The sequence below is a fragment of the Phoca vitulina genome, unplaced genomic scaffold (genome assembly GCF_004348235.1).
Source record: "Phoca vitulina isolate PV1807 unplaced genomic scaffold, GSC_HSeal_1.0 scaffold4, whole genome shotgun sequence".
NCBI lineage: Eukaryota > Metazoa > Chordata > Mammalia > Carnivora > Phocidae > Phoca > Phoca vitulina.
In genome coordinates, this window is record NW_022589707.1 from 55,265,996 (window position 1) to 55,284,512 (window position 18,517).

At 36.5% G+C, this 18,517-nt stretch overlaps 1 protein-coding gene across 4 annotated transcripts in view; it reads left to right on the forward strand.

The window, feature by feature from the left end:
* THSD7A (thrombospondin type 1 domain containing 7A) overlaps positions 1 to 18,517 on the forward strand; it is a 428,494-nt gene that overhangs the window by 321,327 nt on the left and 88,650 nt on the right. For all 4 annotated transcript variants that reach the window (XM_032402031.1, XM_032402029.1, XM_032402030.1 and 1 more), the window contains 2 exons: positions 7,303 to 7,497; positions 16,693 to 16,927. In XM_032402031.1, the coding sequence (XP_032257922.1) occupies positions 7,303 to 7,497; positions 16,693 to 16,927 (430 nt within the window). The remainder of the gene's footprint in view (positions 1 to 7,302; positions 7,498 to 16,692; positions 16,928 to 18,517) is intronic.

An 18,517-nucleotide genomic window follows, 5' to 3' on the forward strand; every position in this document is an offset into this window, starting at 1 on the left:
TGAGAAAGCAATAAAGGACGTTAGGGGAGAGGTTGATCAATGTGATGTGTTGAGCACATTGAGTTACTCCTGAGTTTGCAAATATTTTTCTCAGTGATTAGGCTATGTGCTACCAGTTGAAGAAGTTGGAGACTTACCATCCTACAGAGACTGAGGTATCAGGGCCCTATCTCCTTTGATGTTTCCATGTCAAAGAAATGGTTCCCAACTCCTCGAGAAAGATATTTCCTGGGTTGTAAGACTGAGAAGAGACTAGGAGAAATTTACATAAATTTCAAAGGGACAGAAAAAGAATTTACAGTTGTAAGTTTTTTTTTTAAATAAATGCTTTAAGAAAGGGGAGGTCAGGGGCCTAAAGACAGGAAGACACCTGTCAAGTTCAGTCAAGCTAAGGGTAATGTTAAGGCCATCTCAGTCAGGTTGTAGTAAACGAACAGTTGGAAATATATAAACACAAGGGGCCTTTTCAGAAAAGCAAGGCATGTCCTGGGATTTCTAATGCAATTTTTTTCCTCATCCAACAAACATTTACTGAAAAATTCTTAAGTTCTGACAGTAACTGAACCAAGGACTTCAGCTATAAAGATACTAAATGAGTCAAAATCTCTTGCCAGAAGGTTCTCATAGGCTAATGGAGGTAAAGGTTTGTGGGTCAACAGACAATTATCAAAAGTCTTTAAAGTGATATGTCTGCAGTGTTGTGGGAACAGAGTATAGAGCACAGCTCCATCTGGGGAATTTGAAAATCAGAGAAGGTTCACAGAAGAAGAAAACGTAGTCCTAAACAGTGCTTAGCAAGAGGGTGGGGCAACCAGACATGGAGAACAATGTACACCACATGGCAAAGGAGTAAGAAAGCAGCATTTCAGTTCATAGAAAAACAAATGGCTTTCTGTGGATAGAATGTAGGGAAACCATGGGCAATGACAATGAGGATTTCCTATATTCTAGTAAAGAATCCAGCCCTCAGCTAGTAGGTATTAAGGACCCTGTGATGCTTATATTTGCATTTTAGAAACACACTTTGGGGGTCAGGGTGGATGAGGGCTGCAGGAGAAACGGGAGATAGCAGGAAATGGGAGAAACGTGCACAATGGCCTGGAAGAAAACACGGGGTCAGGAGATAATACATTGAATAAATCAGATTCACTACCTGGATGTCATAGCTGAGGGAGTGTAGGGATTAAAAATTATTGGGAAACTTCCCATTTAAGAAGAGATATGAAGCTTCTCTTCAAAAAGAGGAGGGAAGAAAGAGTTATAAGAGTCAGTTCATGGGGCTTTTACTTCAGTAAGCTGAGAGTGATTCCAGACTTCTATAACTTACAGTTGTTATAAAGTTCAGATAGAATGGTTATACAAAAATGCTCTCTGGGAAGATCCAGGCAAATATGAGACTTCGTTCTTTTCCCATCTCAATTCTTTTTTGAATTTATATTGGTTATCAATAAATAAGTAAATATATAAGTGACTTCTGCTATCAGAGTCAATATAAAATTTTAAGACAGTTTCTGAAGAATACAAAAGACATCAACAACTCAATAATAGTTCTCAGGATTGCTATAGAGTTTGTTTAGGTCTGGCAAGGGAAATCTGTTCCAAATATATAATACTAGAGGTTTTCTAAATAGTGTGCTTTTTAAAAATCTCGGCTCTATATCTGGTTTCTCTCTGCTTTAATTTCTCCTTTCTGTTTACCCCCCTCTCAATTCCATTACATTGATGCACTTCAATTCTTCGATGCCTTCTGGAGGTACATTGCACATAGTACTACTTTGACTGTTAAAAATCACCCATAGCAATCTGCACATTTCTATGATTAAAAAGAAATTAGAATAATGCAAGGAACATTTAGGGAATAGGGCTAAGCATGTATATCCCTGACATTAAAATACAATTATATTTTTACTGTATTAATGTTGTGTTCTTTGCTCCTCTCCTAAGCTATAAAAACCTTGAAACTATAAAAACCTTCATAAACCAAGATTTATCTTTTATATTACATTTAAGCTCCAGTACAATGAATGCAATAAACTTTCAGCATATACTTTTACCAAGAAAAAGAAGTCTATCCTCTGATCTCACTTCTCATTTTGTTTTATTTTTATGGAAATTGTCATGAATTTTTAGTGTAATTACTTCAAACAGATGTTCAATTCTCTTATCCTGATAATAGGAAACAGTAGAATGAAAGGAGCTATTTTGGAAGAGTTCATGAAAGAGTTTGGTGAAGTTCATGAAATAGACCAAACAGGAGGAAATTGGGGGTTTACTTTAAAGATGTCAAAATACATGTTTAAATTGATTAAATGATGAATTATTAAAAACGTATTTTTAAAATTATATTTATGAAGACAGAGATTGGAAGACACCAACCTAAACATTCAAATCTTATTTTGAGTTCATAAAAATAAATAAACCCAAGCATTTTCATTTTATTTCTCAACCTTTTGTATAGGGTATCACAAGTTTAAGCCAGATATGCTTTAGTTAAGGCTTCACAGTAAGACAGAAGTTGTAATATGTAGACAATGGTTCATTCATTTCTTTCTGTGTTACATGTTTCATGTAAAATGTACATTTTTGTAGGTTTGCTTAAGAGGCCTAGAGCTTTATGGGGGGAAAATACAAGTCATATAAATATAAAGCAGTCCTTTGAAAATTTTATGTTGGAATGTGTATGCCAAAAAAATATAGTATATTTAATATACAATGGCAAGTGTGCAGATTCTAAACGCTTATGACATCATGTCCAGGATCGAGCTAAGAAATTGTCCTCAGAAAGACTAAAGAAAGAAAAACAGGTTGCATTGGTCTGCACCTAAAGGAGCTGTAGAACCACATCATTCAAAATAATGATAATCAGATTTATCTGCCCAGATTTATTTGGATGCACATACAGATAATCCAAGTCTCAAAAGATTCTATAATGGGGGACATATGGTAGTTGAAAGTGTCCTAACAGTAGGGTAATAGATATGGAAAAATGGAATTTCCAAAATGCTCAGCAGCAAAATTTTCATTCCTCGATATGGAAAGACTATAAATTAACCTGATATTTGGATATGTACATGTTTAATTTACTACCATACATTCTCTGAAATAATGTCATGCAAAACAGTTCTTATCTAATTAAAATAGTGTTTATCAATCAAAAACAAGTTTTAATGTGAAGAAGACAGATGAAATTATTTTCTAAAGCACTTTTAGGTAAAGACTTTATTTCCAGGGTCACTTTTTATATTAAAAATAAGATAGAAGTTGCACTCATAGGAAATGGTTGAAAATCACAAATTATGGAATTACCTGTGATAGCCATAAACCCAGCGTTTCTTTCTCCCCTAATGTTTCCCTGATGACTTGTGCCTGGAGTGCTCCTGGACATTTAGCTTAAAAGAGCACACTGCCTAAGGGTTCCAGTTAGTGGTCAATGAGTTGAGTTGATTAAAGCACCCACTGAAAGCAAAGTCAAAGATCTAAACAGTTTCATATTTTCATAGATCCATTGCCGTTTTTTTCCAGTGGCTATAAGCAAAAATATGTAACCTTGGACATGTCAACATGCCTACTCTTTGTATTTGAGACAGTATATGGCCGCCACTATGCTTCACTGTGCCGAGAAATAACTAGGAGTGCCAGTTTCTGGACTTCTTTGTAGACAAAGTCTCATCCATTATTAACTCTCTTGGCATCCCGAGTTTTCCCTACCACCATGCCAGTTAAAAGTAGATTGGGAATTGGTTAAAACTAAGTTCAAATCTCTGCTTCCTTAGTTAAACTTCTGCTCGTTGAGACAGTAAACTTGTTGTGCTTCAGTTTCCTTTAAAGTAAAAATTAGATGTTAGCCCATGTCAGAAGGTTGTTGTGAAAGGTACAAACTTCCAGTTATAAAATAAATGAGTCATGGGGATGTAATGTACAGCATGGAGACTCTAGTTGATAATTCTGTAATGCATATTTGAAAGTTGCTAAGAGAGTAGATTTTAAAAGTCTTTATCACTTAAAAAATTATAAGTGTATATGGAGACAGATGTTAGACTCATTATGATTATTTCACAATATATACAAATATCAAAGCATTACATTGTACACCTGAAACTAATATAATGTTATACGTCAATTATACCTCAAAAAAAAATGTGGTGACAATTAGCTGAGATGATGTATGCAATATTCATAGCACAGTGCTTGACAAAAGATGGGCAATCAGTAACTACTCATTGAATGTTTTTGTCTAAGTATACCCTGTTTAAAGAGAAGTCTAGAGGGAAGTCCCACAGAGAAACAACTGATGTTAGGTATGAAATCCAGATGAATCTGTAGCTACTCATTCAAGAAGCAGTCTGGTCCTATTCAAAACACAAGAGAAGAAAGGCAGAAAAATTCTAGAGCAATGTTTCTCAGATTTTTATGTGCACACAGATCACCTGGGGATCTTTATAAAATGCAAATAATGATTTAGTGGATGCGATCTGGGAGACTGCATTTCTAGCAAACTCCAGGGGGTGCCTATGCTGCCTGCCCACTGAATATACATTAACAAAGTCCTAGAGCACTGGAGTGCATGGCAGTTTAAGAAATACTGTACTTAAATCCATATTTGTCTAATCCAGCATTCTGTTCCCTGATACAACAGGTTAAAATTAATCAATTCATTTGTTCATTTAGCAAAAGATTATTTGGTATCTGTATTTATTATTTAGTGCCTGTATTATGTACCAGGCACTGTTTTAGGCTTTAAATATAAAATAACAAGAGAAATAAAGATCATGCCCTCATTGGGTTTTTAATCTAGTGGTAGGGTTAGAAGGTAAACTTGTAAACAGTTCATTAAAATAGTTTCCAGTGGTGATTAAAGCTATAATGAAAATAAAATGCAGTTACTGTGAGATTGTATATGGCCAATGAAGCTTCCTCTAGAAAGGAGACAATTGAACTGAAGCCTGAATATTGAAAAGTAGTCTGTCATGAGATCTAAAATTTTTAAACAAAATGAAGAGAGAATGCCAAGTCCCTGAGGCAGTGATGAGATCAGTGTGTAGGAGAAAGGGGGGAAAAAGCGCTGTGGCTAGAACAGAATGCCATTATTTGGATGCAAGACAATGATGAGCAATCAGGAGCAATGAGGGGCAGGGGCTTACCTGGCAAAGTCGGGAGGAGTGCAGTAAGGGCTGAAATCTAAGGGAATTTAGAGGTTGGATCCAAGGTGGGTTTTAATAGCTCCACAGAGGGTTAAGATGTATGCTAGAAGGAAGGTGTTTACAGGAAAATACGCCTGGCTAAGCAGAACAAGACGAATGAAAAGAGCTAACATAAGGTGTGGGACACAGGTTGAAAAAAAAAAAAAAGAAGAACTAAAGCAAGAAAGGTTGAAATTGTACATCCCTTAACTTTACACTACAAGAAAGAGAAATAGGCCACTTATGCTATGAAAAACAATTTTATAATAGCACCCATGTAGCACACTTTCATTTGCTGCAGAATGAATTAAATTTTTCTGAGTAGAAATGATTAAGTAACTATGAGAAGAAATAAAACTGTAATTCCTGGTTGATTATAGGCTATAGCCGCAAACTTGCCTTACTTTTCACAGGACGTTAGAAACGCAAGTGAAAGAGAGTAGATAGAACATTAAAAGTAGCAATGAAGAAAATAAGACATATGCAAGTCCCCTCTTGCACTCAGAAAAAAGTTTAGTAGGAAAAGGAGTCATCATTATTATGTAAATTGTAAAATATTAAATACCTTGTACTATAATGATTTTTGTACTCTACCTTCTACAATCTATCTTCATATTGTTTTACTGGGTTGTAAGCCAAACCCTAAAGCCAATAAAAGCAGAATTAAAGAGATCCCACAGATCACAGTAACTAAAGATTGAATGATATAATGATGAGTCCATTGTCAGTTCAGTGAGTCTTACTGACTAGAGAGCAAATCTAATCATTTAAAGCCTTGCAAACTGGTGGCTTATTAATGTTCCACTTGACTTCTGATTGTGTCTAATGATTTAAGGCCCTGCAAACTAGTAGCTATTAACCTGTTAGAGCATTTCCAATTGACTTCTGATTTTCTGTCTTGTTTTTCAAATATATGAATAAAGGACATTAACACAATGCTCCTAGCCTTCCGTCAGTGAAAAACATCTCTGAGTTGTTTTTCTAATAGCAATGAAGAGCAGCATAATTAGTCACTCTTTCTCACCTGAAAGTGTAATGGCCCAAGGCACACATCTGTGATATATTTTTGCAGAATTATGGTCATGTTTTGTGGCAAAATAGTAGATCCACTTTTGCTTGTGTGTGTATTGTTTTGCTCGGTTACACTGACGTCATTGGCACCCTACATTAACCAGCGAAACCATAGAGTTCATTTCATATTCTATTTTGGTCATTTATTTGTAATCCTTTTAGTTATCTTTGGCATTCATTAACCACAAAGACGTTTTTTTGCTCATTGGCCTTTTGTATAATCTCATCGTATTCATTCAACAAATACTCAAGCAATGCCAATTTCTAGAGCTCTCCGGGCAAGGGAGGGAGTGGACTGAGATGAAGCTGGGAAGAGAAACCAGAGCCAAGTCATTTAAGGTCTTGTAAACATTTAAGAACTCTTATCTCTATCTTAAGAGCAACAGGAAACTACTGAAGAGTTTTAAGCGCTGGAGTGACACCATCTTCTGCCATTTGCTTACCTTGTCATTTTTCTCCCCCTCTCCCAGTGGGACCCCTTAAACAGTAGTTTTATATTGTTAGCCTATCGTTTACATATCTTGGCTATTTCCAACGAACAGAGTAATTGTTTGTGAAAGAAAAAAGGTTGCCAGTCATACAAAAATAAATTCTCTGGGAGACACAGAGAGTTTGCAGAGATACCTGAGTTGGTTCATGAAAACATACAGTGCATGCTATGGATAGAGGTGTTATTTGTAAAAGATGATGTAAATGATACATTTCCAATAATGCAATAAAAAGGGGAACATAATTCATTGATACTCCTTATTGCAAGGTTAATATTATAAATATAAAAGTCACTAACTGGGCAACTATCTGTAGTAAAAAATACTTTCAGCACTGTGCTTGATCTACACACCTAAGCTTCTGATAATAAAAGAACCTTCACTTAAGGATATATATTTATTCCTCGTGTTCTTTTAACATCTGGCTGTAGTGGGCTTTGTTTTGGCTTTGTTTTTAACTAAGAACAAAATAACCTAATGTATTTTGGTGCCCATCTGGTTATAATCGCTCATTCTACATTTATTTAAAAATGATGGATTGTTCGTGATGCTGTCTTCCCCAGGAGAAGAAGTTGACAGACAGCTGTGCAGAGATGCCATCTTCCCCATCCCTGTTGCCTGTTACGCCCCGTGCCCAAAGGACTGTGTGCTCAGCATGTGGTCTGCGTGGTCCTCCTGCTCACACACCTGCTCGGGGAAAACCACAGAAGGGAAACAGATCCGGGCACGGTCCATTCTGGCCTATGCCGGTGAGGAAGGTAAGATTGGTCACCAGCTTCAGAAGGGGATTTAGATTCCTTTCAGATGTTGGCAGGCTTTTTTTTTTTTTTTTTTTTCTTTCTGGTCTTCTGGGGTTAAGGTGATGCTGTACAAAAAATCTACTCCCAGAATCCCAGCAATCCAAGGAAATTTAATGTCTGTTGACCTATGGAGCAACTTCTGGTCCCCAAAATTAACCTTGAAAATAGATCTTTAATAAAAGAGGAAACACTTTTAAAAGTAAACTTACTTTGCCTTTCCTCTCTCCTAAGAATTGCTTTCCAGTTTGAATGCTAAACCTGTGAAACAGTATGAAAATGACTCCCAAAATTCCACATGTCAGGTGTGATTATTTTTTCACTATTGCAGTAGTCAGTTTTTCCCTTTGAAATCACATTCTGCCTTCTCATAAATAGGCATATATGTTCAATAATAAAAGTGTTTTGTTTCGTTTTTAAAGCAACACCAGCATGACTATTACTTGACTGAAAATTACATGGATTTTCTGCCATTTGTGTTTCTGAACATAGGCTCTGAGATCCAGAAGTCTCATATGTAGGTTGTGTTCATTTTTCAAGTATACTGCTCCTTAATCACCTCATCCTAGTGGGGGAATAAACCATGCTTTGCCATATAGTCATACCTCACTTGTGTAAGCTTTATTGTCGAGAAATGTAAGGCTCTTGGTAATTATCTCTCAAGCTTACATCCAAATGCTAATTTGGCCTCTGTGTGACTCGGTGATATGATGTCATACATAATCTTGTCATTCTTGAGGATAACACAGGAGTAAGAAAAACAGAGAAGTCATCAAGTTCTATCACTTAATGTTCTTTCTCAAGAGTATAGGTGTATATTATTTAAACGTTATCAAGCTGAATGACTTCTCATTCACATTTAGCACGAATAAATAATGATTTCTATTTGTAAAATGCATGTGTTTCTTTGTGTATATCCCCAAATAAGACATTGTGGAGGAATTTTTAAGCTGCCAGTTTTATTTTTCTGTTTATGAAACATTTTAGTGATAGAAACCTGATAGCGTTTTTATTTGGTCAAACTTGCCATCTGTGAATATAATAGCTATGCAAAAATGTAACCCCCTTGGTCTGAAGACAGAGAGAAAAATTTAGCAAACTTGACACAGTCAACCTATAGAAAAATTTAGAATTTTCTTTAAAGTGTCTATAAACCTTTTTCTGGTCACCTTATAAATTTAACCATTTGCTACCCCCAAAAAAGTGTATCCTGAAACCAAATAAAAAAAAATAGAACCTTTTAGAAAGTTACATTCCTCATCTTATCAAACAATAACTCTAACCTTGTATGGATTATATTCAGACTTCAAACTCTATCAGCTCAGATTATGTCTTGGACTTCATTAAAATTAGATCTGTGGTCACCCTGCTTCCTATAAATCTATTATACTCTGCAGACACTTGCTGTGTGACTAGTAATGAGTGACTTTTCGCCCCGTGAGTCACATGGCAGAGATTTTGCCATGCTTGCAGAACTCACCAGATCATTATTTCTATAGACATGATGCTTCACACTGAAAGGTCATGAAATGCTTTAAAGGCAGAAATTTATGATTGCTCTTTGATATGTATCATCCACTTAGTTTGAAAGGGTGAGACTTCAATAATTTTTAATTAAGTCTAGTAGCTGCATCATAAGCAGGCCGTGCTGGAAAATTATAGATGTTTATATAGTAAATCATAAAGGCATGAATTCAAAACATAATTTTAAAGGGAAACCATACAGGAAGCTGTCAGGGGAGAATCTGATGCTGCTTGTCTCTGTTAATAACAGTTACAAAAACTGGTATTATTATATGAGATACTTAAAGAGGAATCTGCCCTTCAAACACTATTTAGTACCTATTATTCGCTGGACACTGGAACATTTTATCTTCCACAAAATAAGTCTCCCAATTTTGAGCTATTTTTAAAATTACTTAAAAACTTTGTTTGCAGGAAGTTTTAAAATTTGCTTCCCTGCTGATTAGATAACACTTTATAATTCTACACAAAAGTAGGTCTTTCTATTTTTCCCCAAGAATTAATGTTTTGTATGTGTCAAACATGTTCTAAATTTTCTAAATCAGGAAATTACTGTGATAACCTTAAGGGAAAAGGTCACATTATTAAAATTACATATTGAGTGTTTAGACATACAGTTTTCTGGTGAAATAAGTTACAAATCCATGTGCAAAGTATTAATCTGGACTTACAAAATCAATGCTGCTTCACAAAATAAAAGATTAACTTTTATTTATCTCAGTCATAACTTCACTGTTGAACATTATACTGAACATTATATAGCCTCTTGTATTAATAAGAGCAGATCGAGTTGTTTTGTAGTAACAAACAGCTCAGAAGCTCAAAATCTTAAAGGAAAAATTATTCCTTCCTTATGGGAATTTTGCCATGGTGTTGGGTAACTTTCCAAGGCAGTCTGCCCTCCACGAAATGTCTCAGCATGCCCCTGCATACGAAGACCTACCCCCCAATGCCAGTGGAAGAAGGTAGTTGGAGGGTCTGTCTGCTGATTTCAAAGCCTCAGCATTAAGTTCTTCCATACAGGAGTGACTTATGTCCTTTCTACTGACATTTCATTGGCAAAGCAAATCATACACTCATGGCTTGAAGTTGAACCTGACTTCAGTCATGGCGTGGGGTGGGGAAAATATAATCCTAGTGTGCTGGAGAAAGAGGAGTGCTAGCTCCTGGTCTTACCCCTGATTTACTTAGTCTTCTTATGGTACGGGTGTCTGCCATGTGTGTGTCTCCATCTGTCTCTGTCTACATCCGTAGATATATGATAAAGGAATATTCTCTATGCCCCCAATTCAGGAGATAAACCAAGCTTCTCCATTGTTGAAATGTTATGACTTTTATCGATTATTTCTTTGTTCCTACTACACGAATGATAGGATACAGATAACACATCCTCTTCCCCATACTGTAGTTCTTTCTCTTCCTTTCCCTTTCCTTCCCTTCCCTTTCTTTCTAGGCTCTTGCTCTCTGCTCCTGAATGATTTTATCTAAAAAGTCATTAGGTGGAGTCAAGCAGTTGAGCATCTGTCTCAGCAGGTGGGGGGGGCTTCAGTGGTTCAGAGTGGGTTATCAGAGCCCACAATAAAAATGCCAAAATAATATTAATGACAGATTATAACCCATTACATAAAATAGGAAACCATGGATCCATATTTGATATAAATAGATGTATTAATTGAACATCTAACCAAGAGCGTTTTATTTAGTCTCGAGTATCTCTCTCATGGAGAAGTTAGACAGACACCACCTTAATCCAAGGATCAAAATTTAAATTGTTGGTAATGGAGCAAATAAAAATTATGTGTTCCTGGTGTGATGCAATGATAAACTGGCATCAAGTCTGTGACATCCCTGTCAAAGATGCATATTGTAGAATGTAATCATGAGGAAACATCCTAATTGAAAAACATTGAAAAATAGTAACTGGTCTTTAATATCCCAAAGAGCCAAGGAGCACTTAATCATGAAAATTAAAGAAAGATTGAGGAACTATTCCAGATTGAAGGAGATTACCAAAACATGATGTTTAAATGTAACACCTGATTCTGAACTAGAGTCTTTCACTATAAAAAGGTTATTTTGGGACAGTTGGAAAATTTGAATAGGTATGAGGATTAGATGGTAATAATGTATCATTGTTTGTTTCCTAATTTCCTGATCTTGAATATTGAATGCGTTTATGTGTAGGAAAATGCCCTTGACTATAGGAAATAAACACTTAAGTATTTAGGGTAGTGGGGCATCATTTCAACAACTTTGTCCAAATGATCCAGGGAGGAAAATATTGATAATATACTTTCAGTTTTCTTGTAATTTTGAGCTTGGTTCAAAATTAAAACATAAAAAATTAATAAAAACAATTTGAATATAATTGCTTTTCATGCAGTCTTGAGGAACACTTTATAACCTATTATTAGCAATACACAAAAGTTATCACAAAATGATTCTTATCCAAATGTCATTTGGAAAGCAAATACAAATGGTAGCAACTAGAGATAGTTAATATACTGAAGAAAGTAAAAATATTTCTTTTCAACTTAAAAAAACAAAAGAGTGTGTGTGTGTGTAGTTATATAAAATTGGTATTTCACTTTTTAACATTGTATGATACCTCGAGGTAAAAATCTTCCTTGTTTTGGGTAAACTCTAGCGTGGGTCCCAAAAGCTACTTTAAAATTATTCGAGGAGGAGGATGCAGAGTTCATGTCAAGATTTTTGTGCAGTTTTCCATAGCCTCTGAGACTCACAAGACCATCCAGGCCCTCAACACGTGCTGGTTTGCTGGCCGCAAAGTGGTGGCTGAAGTGTATGACCAGGAGCATTTTCATAACAGTGACCTTTCTGTGTGACCTTGACCTATTCCCTGGACTTGCACTTGCTCCTTGTTTCCTTTGGGTTTTATAGAATGATTCGTTAGTGTCTCAGGCCTAACCACCCAGTGTGGGGATAAAGGTGCAGATGTTATTTGCCCTGAAAAAAAAAAAAAAAAATTGTGTTGGGAAGATCTGGAAGGAAGCAATCTTTTAACACTTCAGCCTGGCATAAATTTAATATAAAACATAGTATGTTGAATTTGAATAAGAAATTTAAAAATTGGTGTTAGATTTAAAGCCTTCTGAATTTTTTGAAACCATGTTTAAAAAGAAAAAATGATTTTCAAAATGTTTTCCACTGAGTATAATAACAACTTCATTACATAGTTAATTATCCTTACAGGGCAAGAAATGAGAGGATTTTTTTTTGAAAGTTCAAAATGACCTGATATTATAACTTCATCAGCCAAATGTTAGTGCATCTTTACACCTGCTTTATAAATACAGAAATAGATGCAAACTGAAATAGAATTATGCCAATTTTTTCTCAAATAATTAGCAGTCTTCAAAAATTATATTTTAAAGTATAAAACATTGAGGAGAGGAATTATCTTAACGTTGGGTTTTCACAGCTAAAGGGTTTTAATCCTAAGAGCCAAGGAGCACTTTTATTCCTGGATGAATTTGAAGAATCCAGAATCCACTATCTATGTATATATGCACGGAATTCTGCCTTCCAAGTAAAAGTACTGTCACTTCCTGTCCTCCCATTCTTGACTTTGAAAAAGGAGTTCTGTTTCAGTCTGTCCTTGCATAACCACAACCACCACACAAGATTTATGCGGACTTCACAGTGGAATGTCTTCTTCCTCTCTCTGCCAGGGAAAACAAAGGCGGGGGTGGGAGGGGAGGCGGGGATTAAGGATGGTGGGCTACAGCAGAATCTTCTGAGGTTCTGTGTGGCTAACGTTCTTCCCTTCCGTTCGCCGAAATCATGCCATCGCCCGTGTGCTTTTTGCCCAGGGGTGGTCTGCTGTCAAAGGGATCCGGGCTGCAATAAGCAGGCAGAATTACAAGCATTTTAAAGCTGTAATTCACAGTACGCTAATAGCCACTCCTTAGCATGAGCCCGTCCACTTTCTTTTCCTTATTGCCTGTTACTTCTCTGTGTGAACTTGGTACTCCAGTGGACTGCATCAATATTGCTAGTTCCCAACGTCATACCTGCCTGCATGCCTTAGCTTTTATTTGTTCCTCTGCTTAAGTAAAATGTTCCCTTTTTCTCTCCCTTCCCAGAATGCTGCTTGTCAAAATCCTACTCCTTCGAAACTCACCTCAGTGCCTCCTACTGAGGCATTTTTCAGTCGCCCCAAAACTAATGGAAACTTACACTTTTGAATCTCAATTATGCTACCTCTTTTAATGTGATTACTGTATTCCACCTAAAATTATACCCATTTGTATGCTTGCCCACCCTACTACTTTTCCTCACTGCCTTAGAAGATCCTTGAGAGCAGCAAAAACTATTTCTAACCCCTGTGGGTATCTGTCTCTTGAAGTATTGGACATAAACATTGCATACTATAGAACTCAATATAAATGTATCCAATTAATGTTTTGAAAAAGGTTCTTTTATCTTTTCAATCTGCCGTTTAAATTATAACGACTTCAATGCCAGAACCAGAAACACCACAGCTCTGTTCAAATGTATGTTAACACAGCTTTTATAGGCTTGATGTGGAAAGGAAAAGTCACTTTTTCATTTTTATAAGAGAAGTTTCACATATAATAGTTGGTATTTTTATATAAGCAGGGACATTTATTTATACAGTAGAATTTCATCGAAGTATTATAAAGTCTTTCCACTTGATGGAATGATAGAAAGCCTATATAGTCACATTAGCATGAAGCATATATTTTTATGTGTCCGAGGATTTTTTTAAAATACCATTTATTACTAATTTTGTCATAGGTGACATTTTATAATTTCCCCAGTACTATGGAAATATTCCCACATGTCTGGAATTAGATCTTCCCATAAATAATAAATAAATTCAATATTATATCTATCAATTTTTCTACCGTAAAATTATTCCCAAAACAACAGGATGATGCTGCAATGACTGATTACCCCAAGCCATGCTTTCAAAATTGCCATATCGTTGTTATAATTAAGACCACACTGGGGCTTATCTGCACGAGTATCTTGACATCAGACCAAAACTGCTGATGTGGCTTTAATGCGGATTGGGGCAAGAAAAGAAATAGCCTTTATGTCTGTAAACTTAACAGACATCTTGCTGTTCCTTGACACGTTACGCTGATGTTGTAGAAGTTTTTCTCCTACCAGATCTTGCAAAACCAACGAGTCAATTCCAACGTCAAAAACAATTCAAGAGTTTTAGAATCACAGTTTAAACAGTATACATACGCCCACAGTGAAAATGAGGTAAATAAATGCTTTTTTCGTAAAAGACCAATAATTTTACTAATAAATATAAAGGTATAGTTAAAATGGTTACATAAAATGTATATATTTAATGTCTGTAATTAGGTGTTTGTCTTAAGATTGGATGAATCTAGAGCCTCAGGGAATGGGTTATAAGAGTGCTCATTTACTTCTCCCCGATCCAATTAGTATGCTTTAGAATCCATTCCTAGTCAAATCCTAAACTTTTCAGAGGCTGCCAGGGTCACTGAGCTGTGTGATGGAAGGCAGGCTATCATCTGTGACAGATGTTTTCACCATCATGAAGCAGGGGACTTTAATGAAATGCTGCTTAATGCAGGTTATTCTGATGTTGATCCCATGTTCAACACTGTATAAATGATTCTGAATTGCAGTTAAATTCTCATAGACACTGCCTACCAATTTATTTGCTGAATTAGAGGGATGTACTTGATCATAAGTGAAGCAATAAATAAAGATCATCTCAGGGTATGGTTTTGTTTATGACTTTTACCCGTATCTCAAATTTTGGGGCCATCTTCCATGTGAGGATAACTAGCTATTGAATCACCTTTTCTTATTTAACAACCAGGTATTTTCTTTTTTTCTTTTTTTTTTTCTTTTAGATTTTATTTATTTGAGAGAGAGAGAAAGTAGAGGGAAGGGCAGAGGGAGAGAGAAAGAACCCTCAGGCAGACTCCCTGATGAGCATGGAGGCTGACTCAGGGCTCCAAGATCATGGACCCCAAGATCATGACCTGAGCCAGAATCAAGAGTCAGCCACCCAACTGACAGGCACGCAGGTGCCCCAACAACCAAGTATTTTCTGTTCTTAAATTGAAGAGGCTACTAGGTTCAAACAGATTAAATCCAAAGGCTACATAAATTCAAATAGATTAAATTATCAATAAAATAAACTATAAATTCCTCCTACTCAGTTTTAAACACTATAAAGCTTTTTATTTTTGTAATTGGCATTATAAATAGCATAGTGGTAAGAAACTGGGCTCCATAAATTCTGAGCTATTACCATTACATCATCTAAGTTGTATTGGCTCATCCACTTTATCATTTTTAACTTGTAAGGCAGTTTGGGGTGCAAAACGAGGTCCCCCCTACAAAGTACTTATAAGGGCTAGCACATAAAAAATGGTTCCATAATGACAACTTCACACCATATTCTATTGATTAAAAGACGCGTCCCTTTTACCTTTTATCATCTCTGTAGTTATTGCATCTTACAATAGATGCGTCTTAAAGCCACGGCAGCCAGACAGCAATAACTTCGCTGCCATTGCTAGTACCTGTTCCTGGTGGCAATAGCGAGTCCATGATATTTCTGCCAAAAATAAACAAAAACAGCTAAGAAACAGTCCTCAGTTGCTTGCTGAAGTCTTTTGTTGACATCTTCTGGTGCAATTAAGAATGCACCAGCACAAAACTCAGACATGGGTACCAGTGTCCTGGAAGAAAGCCCCAGAGACAATAGGGAGCATTAAAAAAAAAAAAAATCCTGCATCATCAACACTTTTGATACCAGAGGGAAGACTCTGTATAGGAGGGCAAACTTTGATGAGTGTGGGTTAAAAAGTGGCTCAGAAGATTCAGACTCTGAATGTAAAGGAGATTTAGGAATGTCTTCCCTTTTAATGTGTGCAATTGAGTCATATATTTTTTTAAAACCATGTAAATAAATCCTACAAATCTATTTCAGTAAGCATACAGTAAAAATTATGATTGATAAGGAAGCAGTGTATCACAGTTTAACTTGTAGCCATTGCTCTTTCTTTGACACACAAAATGATAATATATCTTAACGGCCAATGACATCCTAGATTGGAAGAAACATGGTATTATCGTTACTACATGGCTTTTCCAGTAGCACTGTGGAAAATCAGACAGCATCAGTTGATTTTAAACCCCTGTTTCTAATCACCCTAAAGCCTAATACATTAAAATATGCCTTACTTCAAACCATGTATTTAAGATTTTCAATTTGGGGGCTAACATTTGAAAACGCACTGGGTTTTCTCCATCCACAGAATCTCAATCCCCATGTTTCCATTAGTGAGCAATCCCTAGGCTCCATTTGTACCTCATTTTCTACTTCTTTGGAGGATAATGGCCTCTGTCTTTGAGGTCCTCCATAGTCCCCCAAAACAAATATGTATACTACATAGCTTAAATTTTAAGCCGGAGGGTGCCAAAAGATGTAAGATAAATATGTAATTTGCCTTCCTAGCAGTGTGCTGGTCACACGGTATGTGCTACCACATGGCAGGTATCATTGTTATTGTTAATTCCAAAGAGGAAAGAATGGTAAGTTTCCTGTTGGCACCATATCTAACCCTCTTACGTTGTCCATTTTTACAGGTGGAGCTCAATGTCCAAATAGCAGTGCTTTGCAAGAGGTGCGCAGCTGTAACGAGCATCCCTGTACTGTGTACCACTGGCAAACTGGTCCCTGGGGCCAGTGCATCGAGGACACTTCAGTATCATCCTTCAACACAACCACAACTTGGAATGGGGAGGCCTCTTGCTCTGTTGGCATGCAGACAAGAAAAGTCATCTGTGTGCGGGTCAATGTGGGCCAAGTAGGACCCAAAAAGTAAGGGCTTTAGAATGAGAACAGTAAATCCTGTGGTCAACCGTGCAGGGGATTGGCTCGGGCTTCACTTGCTTCATGAAATGAAGCATTTTGATGTTTGTCACACCTGTCCTCAAGAGTAAGATTTGTTTGTTTTGAATGTCAGCCGCTGATAAAGTTGTAACTGTGCCGGAGTCTTGTACCTGGGATCTATAAATTCTGTAGAAATATTTCTATGTGGTACCCACTTTCAGTTTTACAGTAGCCCTCCCTCCTTTTATTAAGCTAGTGAGGCTGTGAAAGGAATGCTTGCTCTGGGCCTGGCTGATCAATAATGACAGTAGATGAAGTCCTAGCAGTGCAGGTCATCCATGACCTCCTATGTACCCGTAGGCTATCAAGTCTGCCAATCGAGTTTAATTGGGCTCTAGCCTTCTATGATCTGCCTTTCATTTCCCCTAGAAAATACTATATCAAAAATACTGAGGCCAAACTTATTACATCTTTTAATGGTTAAATGAATAAGCCATTTACTTCCAAGAGAGAGCCTTGGGATAGGATGAGTGTTATGATAAGTAGAAAAATCATCAGTATCTCACTGTGGTTACAAATAGTGTAATAACAAGGCAAACGATTTGCTAGAGGGGAGGACAAAGAACCAGAGAGTTGGCATATTATACGTGCCCTGTGAGAAATATAAACGAAAACATGTCAGGGCATAACTGAACTAATCAATTCTTCGAGAAAATTAATAAATCAGTTCCAAAAACGTATTCCTTTAAGGGGGAAAAGAAATACTTTTATCTTTTGAGATATAGACAGCATAAATCTTTTAGAATTCAAATCTTCTTAGCCATGTGAAACATGGAAAGTCAAACCAGTCAGTTTTGCATTGGTATAAAAACGGCCTGGTAATTTCCAAATACTAGGCCAGGTGCTTCAATATTATGTGTGACCTTAAGCATGCTCCTTAACCGATTCTGGCCTTAGTTTTCAAAGTTTATTGAAAGGATTTAATAAAAAAAATAATAGTGTAAGCACTCAATAAATCTGGGAGAGTATTATTTTCTCTTAAAAATTTGAGATCCTTCCTAGTGTTTCAGGGAAATGATAATAATGTACCTGATGTATGGAAAACTTCAGGGGATAAATAATAATCCCATTAGGAGTTGTTTTTACGTGGCCAGGGTTCCAGACATTAAGGATATTTTGCCCCATACTTCATTTTATTATATAGTTTGAAATTCTGAAACATTAGAAAATATATGCCAGAAGACTTGAATAAATTGAGAAACTATTCCACATCCTTAATAGGTAGCCCCAAACCACTATTTTAATAGAAATATGGAAACAATGTAACACAGGAAGTTAATGTGCAGTGTATTAAAATTCTCTGGCAATAACAGCAGGGGCTGAAGTGCCAAGTCCTGGAAGATTCTGGGTCTTGCTGGGACAAGCATGCAGGTAGAAATATTCCCTGCAGAGGATTATAACCTGACCAAACTGGCACAGGATTGAGGGTTATTATGCTGAGCTGCTACAAGTGAGCTCAGTCTGTTCCTGATCCTCAGTTATCACCTACAAATACCGCTGTTGATATTTTCCTCACTT